This window comes from Salvelinus fontinalis, chromosome 4 (genome assembly GCF_029448725.1).
Source record: "Salvelinus fontinalis isolate EN_2023a chromosome 4, ASM2944872v1, whole genome shotgun sequence".
Lineage (NCBI taxonomy): Eukaryota > Metazoa > Chordata > Actinopteri > Salmoniformes > Salmonidae > Salvelinus > Salvelinus fontinalis.
In genome coordinates this window covers 15,382,494-15,399,529 of record NC_074668.1, presented here as the reverse complement: position 1 = coordinate 15,399,529, position 17,036 = coordinate 15,382,494, and the positions used below count along the sequence as shown (strand labels likewise).

The 17,036-nt window shown below is 39.7% G+C and overlaps 1 protein-coding gene across 3 annotated transcripts; it reads right to left on the bottom strand.

Moving 5' to 3' along the window:
* Positions 1-556: 556 nt before the first annotated feature.
* LOC129853142 (noelin) lies at positions 557-15,519 on the bottom strand. Of its 3 annotated transcripts, none has more exons than XM_055918870.1 (6): positions 15,085-15,519; positions 10,653-10,802; positions 9,740-9,895; positions 8,320-8,539; positions 3,355-3,461; positions 557-2,771 (listed from the first exon to the last, which is right to left on the bottom strand). In XM_055918870.1, exons 1-6 carry the CDS (start codon positions 15,148-15,150, stop codon positions 2,094-2,096), a joined length of 1,377 nt encoding a protein of 458 aa, XP_055774845.1. In that variant the 5' UTR covers positions 15,151-15,519; the 3' UTR covers positions 557-2,093. The 3 variants fall into 3 exon arrangements, with proteins under 3 accessions (XP_055774845.1, XP_055774844.1, XP_055774846.1); XM_055918869.1 differs by lacking the exon at positions 15,085-15,519 and adding an exon at positions 12,553-15,062; XM_055918871.1 differs by lacking the exons at positions 557-2,771; positions 3,355-3,461; positions 8,320-8,539 and adding an exon at positions 8,728-9,110 and having other exon boundaries at positions 15,085-15,503.
* Between the last annotated feature and the right edge of the window lie 1,517 nt (positions 15,520-17,036).

Here is a 17,036-nt window from a genome sequence, read left to right as displayed (position 1 = left end):
AAATAGTTGAAAGCATAGTAATACCACATTGGAAATTAAACTAACTTTTGGCTGTCTTTTTGAGTGGGTGAAAATAAATTGTAATCTCATTGATCAATGTCTCAACCAAATATTACCCAATTATACACGTTAAAATTAAGTGATGTGCCGTTGGACACGTCTTTAATGTACTTTCTTTCCTATTTTTTAATTGTCTGGGTTGTACTGTGTTTTTGTGTTAGATTGTCCTATGCCCCATTGACCAAACAGTTGAACATGAAATTTGGGCATTGAGATTTGTAGCACTTATCTAAATATATGTGAAATTAACAAATTGCAAATAGGAGACAATATCTCAGATAATCATTGTTTTGACAAGTACCCTGCTCATCCAAAGGTGAATAGGTCCTCTGGTTGATGCCATTCTCAGAGATGGATGTCTCCGAAAAAGGCCCTTTCCCACACTTCTTTAAACTGAAAACCTGTGCATTTTCAAAGCTGCATTGCAAAAAGGGGTTCGATTGAGGCAATTCATCTTATTCACAAGTTTATTTTCAGAGATTGAGAGAGTCAATGATAGAACAAAGATCTTGTTTATTTATTTGAATGTTATTGCAGATACAACACATATGCAAGCTCAACAGAATAAGATGTCACAATTGATCTCTCTAAGAAACAGACAGTAGACTTGTGAAGTCAAACGGAATAAAACAGCCAGTGGATATGTCACTGGTCCTAGATACATTGTTTGGGACATTCTCTTGTGATTGTTATAGTAATTTTGCCAGACAGAACTATATGAGCTAGACAAATTATGTCAATACAATCCAATCTACAAAGACAGGCTATCACAGTAAATATCAATACCAACAATAAGAACATATATCAACCCCAATGACAATAAGAAAGTAAAAAGCCTGTCTCCTAACAGTGCTAAACTAGTCTCCTGCACTACAGCATCAAATATTGCAAAATACATCCGGAGAAGAAAACCATTTTGGTCGGTAAAAATGCCCATGCAAAAATAAGATAGAAAAAGAGAAAATACATTGAAAAATCACAAAGACACAGAAATGAAACAGGGTGCTTCCAACAGTCTGTAGTCGGTGTTCCCAGATATACCGGTACAGTATTTTGTCATTACTTCATGGTTTGACTGGATTCTTGAAACTGTGCTCCATTGGGCCTTCTTTATCAATCATACTCAGATCCTATAATGTCCGTGTAGATGACTCCATGCAAACGACGGGTTGTGTTATATTGGTTCCTGAGAGTTTGCATTGCGCAGGAAAGACTGAGTACATGTTTTGAGGTGCCATTACACGTTTTCCAATTAGATATTTTGCTACCAACACATGGGGATAGAATTTGATTTCTATTCTGCACATGGCTCTGTGTTAGGACGATCACTAGTCTCCACCTTTACAGAAACAGGAATCGAGTTACATGGAACATTTCTGCTACATTTGACCATCTTTACCATCTGATCATGTAATATAATTAATTAATGTGGATCACCCACCTGGGGAAAATGGTCATGATTGTGTGTTTGTGTCCTACAGTTTGGCTTTATACAGGTTGATAAACAAGGCCCAGGATATAATCTCTCTTCAATTCCAAATATAATTCAATTCGAAACTATGATACAATAGGCTGTACTATATGTGATCAAATAAAAAACAAGTCAAGAGTGGGTAATTCCATAAAAACACAATCATTATAAGCCATTTGAAGTCATTCAAAACAAGAAAGGCATGACCTTTTCGGTTCCTGTTTTACTCTTTGTTTCTATACATGATATATCATTAGGTACTATATTTCTTGTTACTGAGTAAAATATAGGATACTTCTCTACTTCCACAGTTACATATAGTATCTCCTCTACTTTGAAGCATCCGTGGACCAGACCTGGGTTCAAATTTGCTTGATATAGCCGGGCTTGATTAGGCTTGCCTGGTATAATGGAATTAATACAATTGTTGCAAAACTGCAAACCCTGCCCATCTTGCACTCCAGGCAGTCTGCCGCAAATATTAAAAGTATTTGAAAGTTATCCAATAGTATTTGACCCCAGGTCTGCCGGTGACTGAGAAGGTGACAGCATGGCTAGCTATCTACTGCTCCTGCTCTGACCGAATGACGTGGAACAAGGTGACATTGTAAAGCACCTGGTGACCGTTATTCCATGCGTACAGTGCTCTGTCTTTAGGGTTATAGTCCAGCATGGAGATGTGAGAGTACTTATTCTGGAACGGTATGTCAATGTACTCGTAGGTGGAAGAGTTGGTGTTGAAGGCATAATACACCTTGGTCCCACCGGAGTAGCCATTGGTGACATACAGCGTGCCACATATCATGAAGGCCTCTCCTGCGCTCCTCTTGGGGTGGTTGGTAGTCCAGCTCTTGACGATCTGCAGGGTGTTGGGGTTCAGGTTACTGATGACAATGTTCCCTGCGTTCTGATTGGTGGCGTAAACGGCCCAGAGCCCGCCCTCGTCCACCATAAGGTCGATGTCTGAGTGGCCGCCCCAGGAGTAGTGGTACATGTTGTTGTAGCCGGCGTAGTCCAGCTGGCGTGACTTGCTGATGACAGAGGTCTTGAAGTCAAACTTGATGATGGTGTGGCTCTGGAACTTGTTGAAGTAGATGGAGCCGTTGTAGACCACCTGGCCAGTGCCTGACCACGGGTGGGGGAGGCGGTGAGATGTAAAGTTGTCGGAATTCATGAAGTCGTAGATGGACTTGTACTCCCGCACAAATCGGTTGTTGTGGTAGCCATCCATGTACCACACCTAGAAAGGAATACAAGAGCATTAGAAAGTCATACATCTCAGGTATAGTATGATATTGAATTTAGCAAGGGAACAGAACAGGTGGATAGAGTATGTGTCCACCCCAATGTTAGGGATATTCCTTAATGAATTTAACAACACAAGTTCTGCAGGACAACGAGTGATATCTTAGTATGTGCAACACATAAAAATGTACAAATAACTTTTATCCAATCCTGTGATTCATGTCTTTCATTCCCTAGAATGACATAGTTTACTGCAATGACAACCAGGAGATGTAGCTACCTTCCAGATTAGCATCAGAATTTGTTGTGGTGCTAGCGTCTCTTTTCAGGCTAGTGAGCAAATCCCAGACAGTGAGGCATGGGAACACATTACTAAAGTTGTGATCCATTCTGGTCAATAATCACTGGTTTATACAAACCTGTTAATACAAACATACAAGCTAACATCTTACAGATGATATTTTACAACACCGCAAATCTGTACTGAGTGTCCTCCCAATTGCATAATTGCTAAGAACGTTTTTGTTGAGTCTGTGTTAACTGTATAATGAATAGCATAGGCATTGGACCAGACCTACCCTAGTGTCATCTTCAGGAGCCAGGGGGTCAGTCATCCAGGATCCAAACCTTGATCCAGACGTCTTAATGGTAATTGGATCGCTGATCCCTGTCAGCTTCCCACATGCTGCAAGAGCCAAATACACAATGCAAGATACTGCATTCATCTCTGGACTATCAATGGTGTTTATAGGTTGGAAAACATAGTGTGTGTGTGTGTGTGTGTGTGTGTGTGTGTGTGTGTGTGTGTGTGTGTGTGTGTGTGTGTGTGTGTGTGTGTGTGTGTGTGTGCGCGTGCGCGTGCGTGCGTGGGTCAGTGACCTACTATACCTACTATACTTTTTGTTGAAAATGATAATATCAATTTGACTTGTTTATCCAGCTTTAGTATTACAATCTATAGATCAGTTTGGTGATTTCTTCAGGTTTTGACAATACTGTTTTAGCTGGAGGTTTTCTAGAAAGAACTGTGTAGATATTGTATAAATGTATGTACTAGAATCTAGATCTCCTGCTTTAGCCATCCATTTCTCTGCCTCAGAATGATGTATTCGGACAGAAAAGTCAGTTTTCATTATTCATAAGTAATGTTATCATTTATCTATGACATTGAAAGGATACTGTTGTACAGAGACCACACAACCACAAGGTGTGAGCCAATGATGAGAAATGGGCAATTCCAAGGTAACAGAGTGATGCCAAACCTTGTGGCTTGTAGTCTCTTTGTACATCCTTTCAATGTCATAGATACATCATAACTTTACTTATGAATAATGAAAACAGACTTTTCTGTTTTTACATAAACCACACACTCAATTGCTCCCCTCTTCAAATGCTATATTAAGAACAGGAACAGTAAGTGCAATATTAAAGTTTGAGTCAATTCACACAATTCCTCCCCCTAACTTCAAGTCCAGATAAAAATGTTGGGGGTTAAACAAATATCTGCCCCATTTTCCCAAGATAACAAACTAGCATATAACGTTCTGAGCGCCATATGTTTCTTAGAGCTTGGTGAGAACGTGGTTGTCCTCTGGATATTTTGCATACAACCTTCCCACTATTTTCAGGTAATGGTGCAGGATAGTTGCTTGGCCTTTGTACATTCTCAACACATTTAAGGAACTTGACAAAAAAACTAAATTTTCTTGGTATTTCATTACTTTAACAGAACATTTCCTAAAAGTTAAAATATGGTTACATTTCATAAAAATGTTGGTCATGTTCTGGGAACGTTCTCTAACTGGTTTGACATTGGGAATATTCTCAAATAGTTCAGAGAACGTTAAGAAATAACGTTCTTCTGTGGAAATGTCTGTACTTCAGCATTACGTTTCCTACAGAGTTGCATTCAACAAGGGAAAAAGTTTGTGAATGGTGGCTAACGTTAGCTAACATATTCAACTTGTTTTGTATTAGCCATGACTGTTCGCTAACGTAAGCTAACAGTCTGAGAAGGTAGAGTGCGGCAAACTTAAGTGTCTGTTTCGGGTCTAAACTGCCACTAAAAATAATCAATTGGCCATGTAGACTTTCTACTACAGTTGAAGTCGGAAGTTTACATACACTTAGGTTGGAGTCATTAAAACTTGTTTTTCAACCACTTCACAAATTTCTTGTTAACAAACTATAGTTTTCCCAAGTCGGTTAAGACATCTACTTTGTGCATGACACAAGTAATTTTTCCAACAATTGTTTACAGACAGATTATTTCACTTATAATTTACTCTATCCCAATTCCAGTGGGTCAGAAGTTTACATACACTAAGTTGACTGTGCCTTTAAACAGCTTGGAAAATTCCAGAAAATGATGCCATGGCTTCAGAAGCTTCTGATATGCTAATTGACATCATGTGAGTCAATTGGACCTGTGGATGTATTTCAAGGCCTACCTTCAAACCCAGTGCCTCTTTGCTTGACATCATGGGAAAATCAGAAGAAATCAGCCAAGACCTCAGAAAAAAAATTGTAGACCGCTACAAGTTTGGTTCATCCTTGGGAGCCATTTTCAAATGCCTGAAGGTACCACGTTCATCTGTACAAACAATAGTACCCAAGTATAAACACCATGGGACCACGCAGCCGTCATACCGCTCAGGAAGGAAACGCGTTCTGTCTCCTAGTGACGAACGTACTTTGGTGCGAAAAGTGCAAATCAATCCCAGAACAACAGCAAAGGACCTTGTGAAGATACTGGAGGAAACAGGTACAAAAGTATCTATATCCATAGTAAAACGAGTCCTATATTGACATAACCTGAAAGGCCGATTAGCAACGAAGAAGCCACTGCTCCAAAACCGCCATAAAAAAGCCAGACTACGGCTTGCAACTGCACATGGGGACAAAGATCGTACATTTTGGAGAAATGTCCTCTGGTCAGATGAAACAAAAATAGAACTGTTTGGCCATAATGACCATCGTTACGTTTCCAGGAAACAGGGGGATGCTTGCAAGCTGAAGAACGCCATCCCAACCGTGAAGCACGGGGTGGCAGCATCATGTTGCGGGGGTGCTTTGCTGCAGGAGTGACTGGTGCACTTCACAGAATAGATGACATCATGAGGATGGAAAATGATGAGGATATATTGAAGCAACATCTCAAGACATCAGTCAGAAAGTTAAAGTTTGGGTCTTCCAAATGGACAATGACCCCAAGCATACTTCCAAAGTTGTGGCAAAATGGCTTAAGGACAACAAAGTCAAGGTATTGGAGTGGCCATCACAAAGCCCTGACCTCAATCCTATAGAACATTTGTACTGAAAAAGCGTGTGCGAGCAAGAGGCCTACAAACCTGACTCAGTTACACCAGCTCTGTCAGGAGGAATGGGCCAAAATTCACACGACATATTGTGGGAATCTTGTGGAAGGCTACCCAAAACATTTGACCCAGGTTAAACAATTTAAAATCAATGCTACCAAATACTAATTGAGTGTATGTAAACTTCTGACCCACTGGGAATGTGATTAAAGAAATAAAAGCTGAAATAAGTAATTTTCTGTACTATTATTCTGACATTTCACATTCTTAAAATAAAGTGGTGATCCTAATTGACCTAAGACAGGGAATTTTTTTTCAGATTAAATGTCAGGAATTGTGAAGAACTTCCGACTTCAACTGTATATTTTCTAGGAATAGCTAACTTATTTTCAGTTTGAATATTATCGCTAAAAAGTCCCAGTATTCCTTACAAAAGTAGGTGTTTGATGTTTCACAGTAACATTTTGGAATGTTTATTCAAATCGTTCAACTGAAATTGTTCACCACAAAAAGAAGCCTTGTTAGGTAACGTTTCTTCGTGTTCTCAAATTAATTGTTCTGAGAACGTTAAGCAAACTTTCCATAAAAACTACAAGAAAAGATTAGTGATGTTCAGAGAAGGTTCTAAGAATGTTATTTAAAAACATACATTCCGTTCTCAGCATCAACAAAACTCTATCATGTTATGCGTGTTCAGGTGTGTTGGCCGCGACCACTAATTGGCCACACCTGATCTTAATGAGTGCTTGTTTTCTTTGAAATGGAGTCTGTTTGAATAGACTAAAATGAACAGCTTAGTATTCGTAAAAAAACAAACATCCTCACTTCATCATAGTGGTGCAGTGGACTAATTCCATGGATTCACAACAGAAGATTATATGTTCAAATCTCACTGATGCTGTGTCACAATAAAAAAACAAAGGTGTTTGCATGATTAATGCCTAAGGAAATGCATTTCCATGTGTTCTATCTGTGCTTGGAGTTTCATTTTTTTTGTGGCCAAAATAAGCTAGCAGTGTTATTAAAAGTCTTATTGATACATTCAGTGAAAGTTAAGGAAGTCATTCAAAAGCCTCCAAATAACCTATTATTACGGTTCTCAGAGTTAATAAAACTTTCAGGAAACAAGAGTAAATTTCCACTTCTGTTCTCAGACATTTAAAAAAACATTACATTTTACTAGTCAGGAAACAGTCATTCATTCCCACAACCAATGTGAAACCAAAAACATTTGTTCCCACAACTTCGAAGGAACCAAATGTGCTAGCTGGGTAGTGTATGCTGTCTACCATAGCTATAGTACTTGGAGAGTTATAGCTGAGCACTTGAAACAAAAATGCATAATCCTCTGAAATTGAAGTGAGCCCTTCTTTAATCTCTAAGAATTTGCCAGCCCATTGGCTCTACTCCATGCCTACAGGGTCATCCCTAGAGCTACAGTCAGCATCCTAACAGTCAAAGCACAGTGGCACAAAGGAAAACGACTTCAATGCCTCATTCCTTACAATTGGATTGCTTCTACCTGTTTCCTCCCATTTTACTTTGAATCATGTATTTTGCACCATTCATTGATTTGTTCAGCCTTTCACTTACTGTTAGCCTGTCACGACATCAATAGAATAAATATGGTGACAGATAGGATACTGTATATGCTGGGAGAGCCCTTGGTTTAGACACACATCATGCCATCTACTTTGCCTTGTATACAATCCTGTGAACAACCCATGCAACAAAGAGATTACTGAGAAATAATCTGTCAGTTGTTACATCCTGGTACTATTTGTAGATGACTGTCGCAAAAATGGTGTGAAGCTTTTGGCCAAGAAGTGGACATAAGCTCACAGCTCATTTCTGGCACACATAACATGACGTGCTAGGGATGTAGTTTCGGTTTAATAGGATTACATAAGCAAAACTTAATCCAAATCACCATCTAACAACTCTAAATCCTAACATGTTTAAATAGCTTCTAACCTGACATATGAGAACTGTTTGTCTTTTTTCATCAGCAATATTATTATGCATTGATGTGTAGTCGAGGCACGTGATTGCCTAACATCAGAGAATGACTGAGTATGTTAAAGCGATAACGTAGTGGTAGAGCATGTACCATAGGTGCGGTGGATAGATAGAGGTCTGTTGGTATGAGAAGAATGACTACTGTAGATCTGATTGGCCCGTTACACAAGAAAGCAAAGGGGGTGTTTCGGTGTTCTCTGAGCCTACCTAATTTTTGCATGCATGCACGAAGCCTCTCTTCAAGATTTGACACTCTGTTTTGTAGCTCCTCGTAGTCATAGGCGCCGATCTCCTCCTGGAGTTCGTTTAGCACAGACGTCAGATTCTGGAGCTCCTCTTTAAACCGCAATACCAATTTTGCATCGGCTTTGTACTCCTCCAACACTGGTATCAATGGCCTAAGTTCCTCCATTTTCGCTTTTATTGCCTGAAAGGTTAAAATAGGCTTGGTTCAGTGTTATGCGAGCAAATGGGTGTTCCACACCTGTCTTGCCCTACTCTGGCTGTCTCCCTATGATGAGTTCAGAGTGGACCTAACACATTCAACAGTATCATGAACGGATGTGACATCATCACAAACATAAGCAGCATGAAACAAGTCCTCGGTACACCAAAAACAATTGGGAAAATATTTTATTTTCACCTTTTAAAATGCAACATCTTAGGGTTACATGCTTTTCTGTCACATACAACAATGTTTCCGTATTTTTTTGTGGTAACCAGTTATGCATTGACAAATCTATACAGGATATGGAATTGAATAAAACAAAACAAAAGTAATATTAATTAAAAAAACTGAACTAAATCTATTGATGGAATGCATCGACAGTAACATGCAGAAATGCAAAGAGCAGTGCAGGTCTGAGGGTGAAAAGGGTGCTAGTTTTCAAATAAACTGCATGGTGCAAATAGTCATTGGTCAAGTTCAGGGATAGAACACTGGAATAGAACTGCCTCTTCAGTCTCTGCAGCTTTGATATAATTTCCTAAAGTTAGCCCTGCAAGCAAGAAAATGAGATACTGTTGAGTGTTGAATAATCTAACTCACTAGCCTAATATACACACACAAAACATGCAAGGGTCATCACTCCCAGGGTTGCTCATGACAGACACATAGCATAAACATAGCATTGGTGAGGATAGGTGGGGAACACACACAAACATACACACACTAACAAACATAAACATCATCAGAATAGTTGATGATGTTAAATTTTAATTCCAGAGACAAGCATTTAGGTGTACGGGTTTCATTCACAGCAGGGGCTGTAGGTATCATGCTTCTCAATGTAATAGTGCTGATCTAAGATCTGAATGAATACTATTATATGGACAGTAAGGACCTGATCCTAGCTCAGCACTCCTACTCTGAGAGGCTTGATAGATATGGACCAAGAACTCCACTTACAGCACATCTCTTTGTACAATGTTGTCTATGTAAGAGTAGGGTTGCAAAATTCCAGGAACATTAAATAAATTCCCTGGTTTTCCCGGAATCAGGAGGGAATAAGCAGAAAATCCAGAATCCTCCATCCAGGATTTCAGGAAAAACGTATTTTATTTGTATAAAACGAAATGTATTGAAAGTTCCCGTAATTTAGCAACCCTAAGAGAAATGTTGACATACCTTGTATTGCCTGGCAATGTTCTGCTTGTGGTTCTCCTCCACCTGTTTAAACTTGGTCTCTAGACCTTTCAGCTGGACCTCCATCCTCTCCACGTACTGCAGGTCTCTCTGGGTCCGCTGGTCTAGCACCTGGATAGACTGGGTCATGTTCTGGACCTAACACAGGGGAAAATAGAAAAACATGTATCTTAAAGCCCTAAATATACCGGAATACAGCCCTAAACACTTGTGTATTCGGGTCTTCCCAGGCTTATTATTTAATTCAATTTTTGGAATCAAATTAAACAAATTATACACCCAATAAACGCAAAGATATAGACTTTAGCCATCAATACTCCTTCAACAATGTCAGTGCATGACACAATTTCTTGTAGATATGGTGTGGATAACTGACTACAAAATCTGACACTGTATAACCTCTGACGTGTCTAGGCAGAGAATACAGCATTTCAGGTGCTCAAGATCAACTAACTGTTATGTGTACTTAAAGATCAAGCCGAATCAGAAAGACATCCATTTCTGACCCCAAATGACCCACAGCAGTGATAGAGATTGAGAGTATGCTATACATGGACTGCTGGTTGTTCCACATCAAGGTGCCAAAGTTGCACAACATCTGGCCTCCAAACAAATCTACTGTATAAGACTGAATGTCAGATCATATCAAATGATGATGACAGCAAATCAATATTGGCAATACAGGGTGAACTGAACTGCTATTGTCAAGGAGCCATACAAGTAACTAGTCCTCTGGCCAGAGGCTGCTGTTGAAAAGATGATGGAGAGAAATGAGAGGAGAGTGGGAGATATGGTTGTCATGGTGCAACTGGTGAATGGTGCTTGTTCTAGTGGAGGTCTGGTAGTGGGGGGGTTATGGGTACGGTAGTACATCATGCTACATGGGGGGGGTTACTTTTTCTAGCAGCTGTCGGAGCTGTTTGGTCCTGGCGTCCCGCGAGCACATGGACTGTTGAGGCGCCACCACAGTGCAGACACAGCGGCCCTCTGTGTCCTGGGCTGAGCTGTACACCTGCCATGACTCCTCAGGGTTGGCTGGGAGCACCTAGGATGGACAGACAGGGTGAGAGACAGACAGACCGGGAGAGAGACAGACGGGGAGCGAGAGAGGGAAAGACAGACAGGGAGACAGACAGTCAGACAGTGAGAGAGATAGACAGACAGGGAGAGAGAGGGAAAGACAGATAGGGAGAGGGAGACAGACAGACAGACAGACAGTGAGAGAGATAGACAGACATGGAGAGAGAAGGAAAGACAGATAGGGAGAGAGAGACAGACAGCCAGACAGGGAGATAGACAGACAGTGAGAGAGGGGGAGAGAAAGATGAATGAAAAAAGGTTATTCATATAGAGATGTGATGTGACAATATTAACACCATACTGCGCTGGTTCAGACATTTCTCTTTCACATTGTCCTGTTCAGCACGGTTCCAGCAGCCGTGGAGGGTGCGTAACCAAGCCAGTACAGTTCAGCTTGCTTTGGCTTGGCAGGGCACGGCTCACATTGGCTCAGTAGTATGTAGGGTTTAAGATAGACTACATTGCTACTCTTATCTAAAACATATTAGTTTACTCCAAAATTATGTCATTACATTTTTTGAAGTTTGGACAAAAAGCATGATCTCTGCCAAGAAATGTGTGCCAATTTGAAGCAGAATATTTTCACCACAAGGATTTACATAACCTTTTTCTAAGATGATGACATATGATTACATAAAATGCCATCTGTACTGTTGAACCTTGCCGTATGTTCCCGCCTAATCTCCGACCATCAAAACGACTATCCATATTCTAAAGGCAATGGGGCTGACAAAAGGAGTTGACGTCAAATTGAGGGAAACAACTTTGTAAATCTACTCAAATAGCGTTGCTGGATTGTGATGATATTAAGTCATAATCTTGTATTTCTAAATACTTCATGTAGCCTACAGGAATTTAATCTGTGCCATTTATGTCAATGAAACCTTACATTTTCAAACCTCCAATAAAGTAATTCAATATATATATATATATATATATATATATATGCCATTTAGCATTTTTATCTAAAGCGACTTATAGTCATGCGTGCATACATTTTATGTACGGGTGGTACGGGGAATCGAACACACTATCCTGGCGGTGCAAGCGCTATGCTCTGCAAAATGAACTACAGCGGACCAAGCCTATTTAGCACGAAGCCTTCAGAGTAGTAATTCCATACAGAGGCTGCTCTAAATGTGGATTGGTTACAACTTTACTACTACATGGTTGAACCCAGAGGCATAAATAGACATATGAACAGAAATATGGCTCTAGATTAACCCTGACAAGTAGTGACATGCAGTGTATTATGCTAAGATCCATTGTCTACAATGTGACTACATTTTCTGTTAGTGTTCTTATATAATGTAGCATTATTCTGCTCTTTATATTCAATTACATTAGTCACAGACAATCTCAGAACTGTTATAATTGTCCATCATTGCCACACTTCTTCTCCAACATATTTCAGTTAAACCATTTAGCAAAGCATGTGTGAAGGTTGTTGAAACCGGCACTATGGCTAACAAGAATAGTAAGATAATGATTTGCCGTTTATTCAGCTATATGTTTATGGATAGGCCTACTCGTTTTGGCTATAGTCATTACAGACCATTTTTATTTATTTTGATGCATAAGCAACACTCGTTTTTTTCTTTCAATTTCCAACCAACATTAGGTATCAACTATAGGAATAGGCCTACTAAATAACTATTGCAATCTATCCTGTGCAGTACATGATTCTAATGGTTCCTGTATTTGCTGTCACTCACGCCGGTGCTCCGGTCCGCTGTCCCTCCTGATGCTACCGAGAGCTTGTTGGTGTTAAGTCCCACCAAGGACGGTAACGTCTGCGACATCCAGTTAGTAATCATAGCCATCGTGCTCAACACCACTCCAATCTTCAGTAAAGGAACCGACATATCTGCGCTCTTGTCGTATTACCAAAAATGTCCTTGTACACATTCCAGTGAAGAAGTAACTAGACAATTCATATTGCCAATCATTGGATGCAACGGCAGGGCTGCAACAGCGGTGAGTTTAGGTTTGAACATCTTTGGCTGACAGGTGGTTTCTGCTCTCTTCAAAAGCCACTTTGATGATGGCCCAATGCAATTGTTGGAAAATGTGAAGTGGTTCTCCCGCAATCGCTTTCGAGTTTAGAAGATGACATGGATTCAGTCGCCTCTCCCATTCGCTGAATACCCCCGCCCACCGCGCACCGATAGAACAGCCTTCAGTTGAAATGAAATTCATGGCGCGACGCTTTGGCGCTTAACACAGTGAAACAGGAATATGTACCTTGCCACCAAATACAAGAAAATGCCATGACAGGAAAACAATATCTAAATAGCATAACTTCAGACATTGAAGTCAATTGTGTGATAGATTCAATTTAAGTATGAAACCCTGCAAACGCAATGGAGACAAAACGAACCTAAACGACATTTTCAGACTGGATAGCATAATTGTGTAGGTTGGCTACTTTAATAACGGTTGCTTGATGACTCTATGGGGACAAGAACTGGAATAATCCAATCACATTGAAACCATCAGTCACAATTTTTGACGGGTGCCATAGAAAGCAAGGTAGCCTACGAGTCCCATTTAATCCAATAAAGAAGTGCCGGATTTTGATTGTCATTCACAGAAAAAAACATGTAGACAATTCATAATCTAGGTAAGTGTTTGACAGTAAATCTGATTAATCGTAGACATTTGAAACAGCATCAGATTCAACATAAAGCTTGTACAAGGTCCGTGGCGCAATAATGGGATATTCAACATCTGTACTGAAATGCAGTTAATGCACTGTCCTTGACCTGTTTTAACCAACCAGGTCCAGGGATATCGAGGGACATTCTGCCACCTTGTCGTTACGAATGGTATTGCACGTCCAGTTGTCAGGTACTGTAGCCTAGTATTGCGTTTAAAAAAAATCAAGATAAGCTTTAAAAACGATATAGTTTTGTTTATTTTCTCTTTCATGAGTTACATACATTTGTTTGCATCATCTCTTGTTTTGTTGCTTCTTTTTGTCTTTTTGTTTAAAAAATATATAATAAAAAATATATTTCTTCGACATTTAATAAGCTATATATATTTATTTTCTTTGTTTGTTTGTTGTTGGTTATATTGCGCTAGTTGTTTGGGATCAAAAATAAGGGATTAACATACAATACATTACATCACATTTACTGTTCATAATACTAACAGATTACGAATGATTATAAGGAATACAAAAGTCAATAATCTTCCTAGTTTTGTCATAGCCTGCCATACCAGCATCATGATGCGATGAGAATGATTAGTTGAATGAATCAGAACTTTGGTGCTTTCAAATGGCACCAAATGTCTGATTCATTCAACTAATCACGAGCTTGATGATTAGTTGATTAAGTATGTGATCAAGTGTCTTAGTGCTAGTCTAGAACAAAAGCTTGAACCCCTTGTTGGTGTCCAGGAAAGTTTGACAGGTTGTATTGTGGCAGCCAGGAGGAGGCGCTGTGGCACTGTGAGTGCAATGCATCTCTGAATAGAGAAACGATTCCTTAGAAAGATGGAGATGAGAAGAACATGTTCATGGGGACCATTACAAATGAATACGAGTTATTACACATAGCAAAAGTCTAATATTTTGGAATTGTTTAGAATTTTAGAGCAATAACAGCAGTCTATTATTATTGTGTTGAAATAGTTTTGTTTTCATATTTCTGTCTGTAGTGTTAGTATAACCAGAAGAGTCTATTCATGTTAGGCTACAATCTGGGGTGGAATTTGGTTAATGCATTGCTTTAATAAGATTTCTATTTAAGCCTTTTATCTGACATATTCATTATATTCGAACTATCAAATCATATTGCAATTGTCTAGATGTGAACTGTGTCACTGTGAAATTTCTCGCGTATTTCAATGTAGACATTATAAAGTAGATTACCCTATCGCTCACATAGCTTCCTTGGAGTGAATTTGGAATTAGTTCGATGCATTGAATGTGAAACGCCAATTGAAACATTTCAGTATAGCCTACCCTACCTCACCGATTAAATAAATTGATGATTTTGATTTAGTCAAATTTTGTTATAGATACAATAGATAGTTTGGCTACAGAAATGCCTCTGAACGCACATTAGCCCTTATCAATTTTACTAGGATGATGGAATCCCTTTATCGTTCATCATAATCTATTTTAATCTCTTAATCTCAAGGCCTACAACGTTGTTAAATACGTAATTTGTAGGATAATTTGCTAAGCATGGTTTGGATATCTTAAATGGGGAGTAAAATGGCGTTTATAAACCTACTTGGGTGAGTTCGGTGCCCATCAAGACAAGGAGGGTGAGACTCAGGAGCTTGTTAGTAGGCTGCATCGCTTGCCTCCGATAGCACTAGATCCAGTGTTTTCACATGCAGATGGTCTTTTTCCACTGTAATATCTTCTTCCTCTTTTACACGTCGTCTTGCAATCTTCGTTGCAGCGCTAAGGACAAAAATAAAGGTAAAGAACAAATTTGGTGTGAGGAGCAGTCACTGCATGATGTTCAATGCATCTCAGTGCGTTGTGCAGAAGATCCCTTTCCTTCTGTCTTCCTTCTGTCAGCCACCTCGCATGAGAAGCATGGAAAGAAAAAACATTCGCAAAAGTTGGCTCCGCAAAACAAGGACAGGGGTGTGTGTGACAATGCGGGAGGGAGCTGGCTGTGGAGCTGAAACCGGATGTGACAGGAACGGGTGTGTGGAATTCAAGAATGATTGGGCGGGGTTGGAGGGGGCTCATATGAGAAGAGAGGTTCTATAACAGGTTTTTATAGAAAGAATGGGGTTAATAACATGCAGAATCCTACATAATGACTATGATTCAATGCAAAAATGGGTCCTGGGATCTGCTGAGATGTGAAGTCAGGCCATACTTAATAGTTGTAGGCTACAGCATAGTAGCATTCCCATATTGCTGTTTGCTTAAACATACCTCTCAAAATAATTTAGCATGAAATCATGGCATCCATCTAAAGCTTAGGCTGCACACTTTATCTTGGTTACTATGTTCATGCTGTGAATACTCACTAAAGTCATGTTTTACATGCCTATCTCATATGAACTCTTTGTATTTCAACCCTGTGATAATAGATTCCTAGATTCCTGTCTCTAGATTCCTTTTCCCCTGTCCAGGTCTTTAGATGGCATTTCCTAATCTCCCTCTGTCCTCTTTACCTTCCTTGATCTTTTCTAAAAGGGTAGAGGGAAACAAGAAAAGGAGGGGATGTAATGGAAAGTGAGGTGCAGAAGAATGTGTGGTATAACCAGCCAATGTCACAAAGAAGACACAAGTCAAGGAAAGCAGTTTGTCTTTTTGCACCCAGTTCAGAAACTGAATAGTAGCCCTGCTGGGATTTTATTTCTCCTATGAACTGTAGGCTAGTGTAAATAGCTCCTCTATCTAACCATGTCAACCTGAAACACAGTGCTATTTGTGTTACTAGATGGGAGTCTTGCTATAAGGAAACAGTAGTATTTGTGTTACTAGATGGGAGTCTTGCTATGAGTAAACAGTTGTATTTCTGTTACTAGATGGGAGTCTTGCTATAATGAAACATAGGGATATTTCTGTTACTAGATGGGAGTCTTGCTATAAGGAAACAATGTTATTTATGTTACTAGATGAGATTCTTGCTATAAGGAAACAGTTGTATTTCTGTTACTAGATGGGAGTCTTGCTATAATGAAACTAGGATATGGAGATTGGGGTTTTGTTTAAGTCTCTGGAATATTTCAAGTGTTTCAAATCCTTCCGGCAAACTATCAAAGCTGAATTAATAAAGCACAGACATTTTGTTCTTTGGTATTTTCCTTCCTACATCATCCTCCTACAGGGTTGGGGATCAATTCCAAGGGGCATGAGATATATAATTCAATCACACTTTCAGAGCAGCCTGCAAATCATGGCTAATTGATACACACACATGCACACGGTACTGTGTGCTTCCACATCTGTTGCACTGCTGTGTAAAAATCTTGAAGCGATTTTAAAGCAAGCACGGTGCTGTGCCTACCCAGAAATTGTACTGAACAAGCAGTGCCTTTTCCCTAATCCAAGAAGGAGCCTCAAAGACAAAAGAGAATAGCCTAGGGATGAGGTGGCCCACTTTCTGACACTTCTTTCTGTTCTCCCAATAGTCCTAGTAGTATGGGGACACCACTGTTTGTGTTCGTACAGTATTTCAGACAGTAACCCAGGCTATTAAAGACCCTTGAGGCA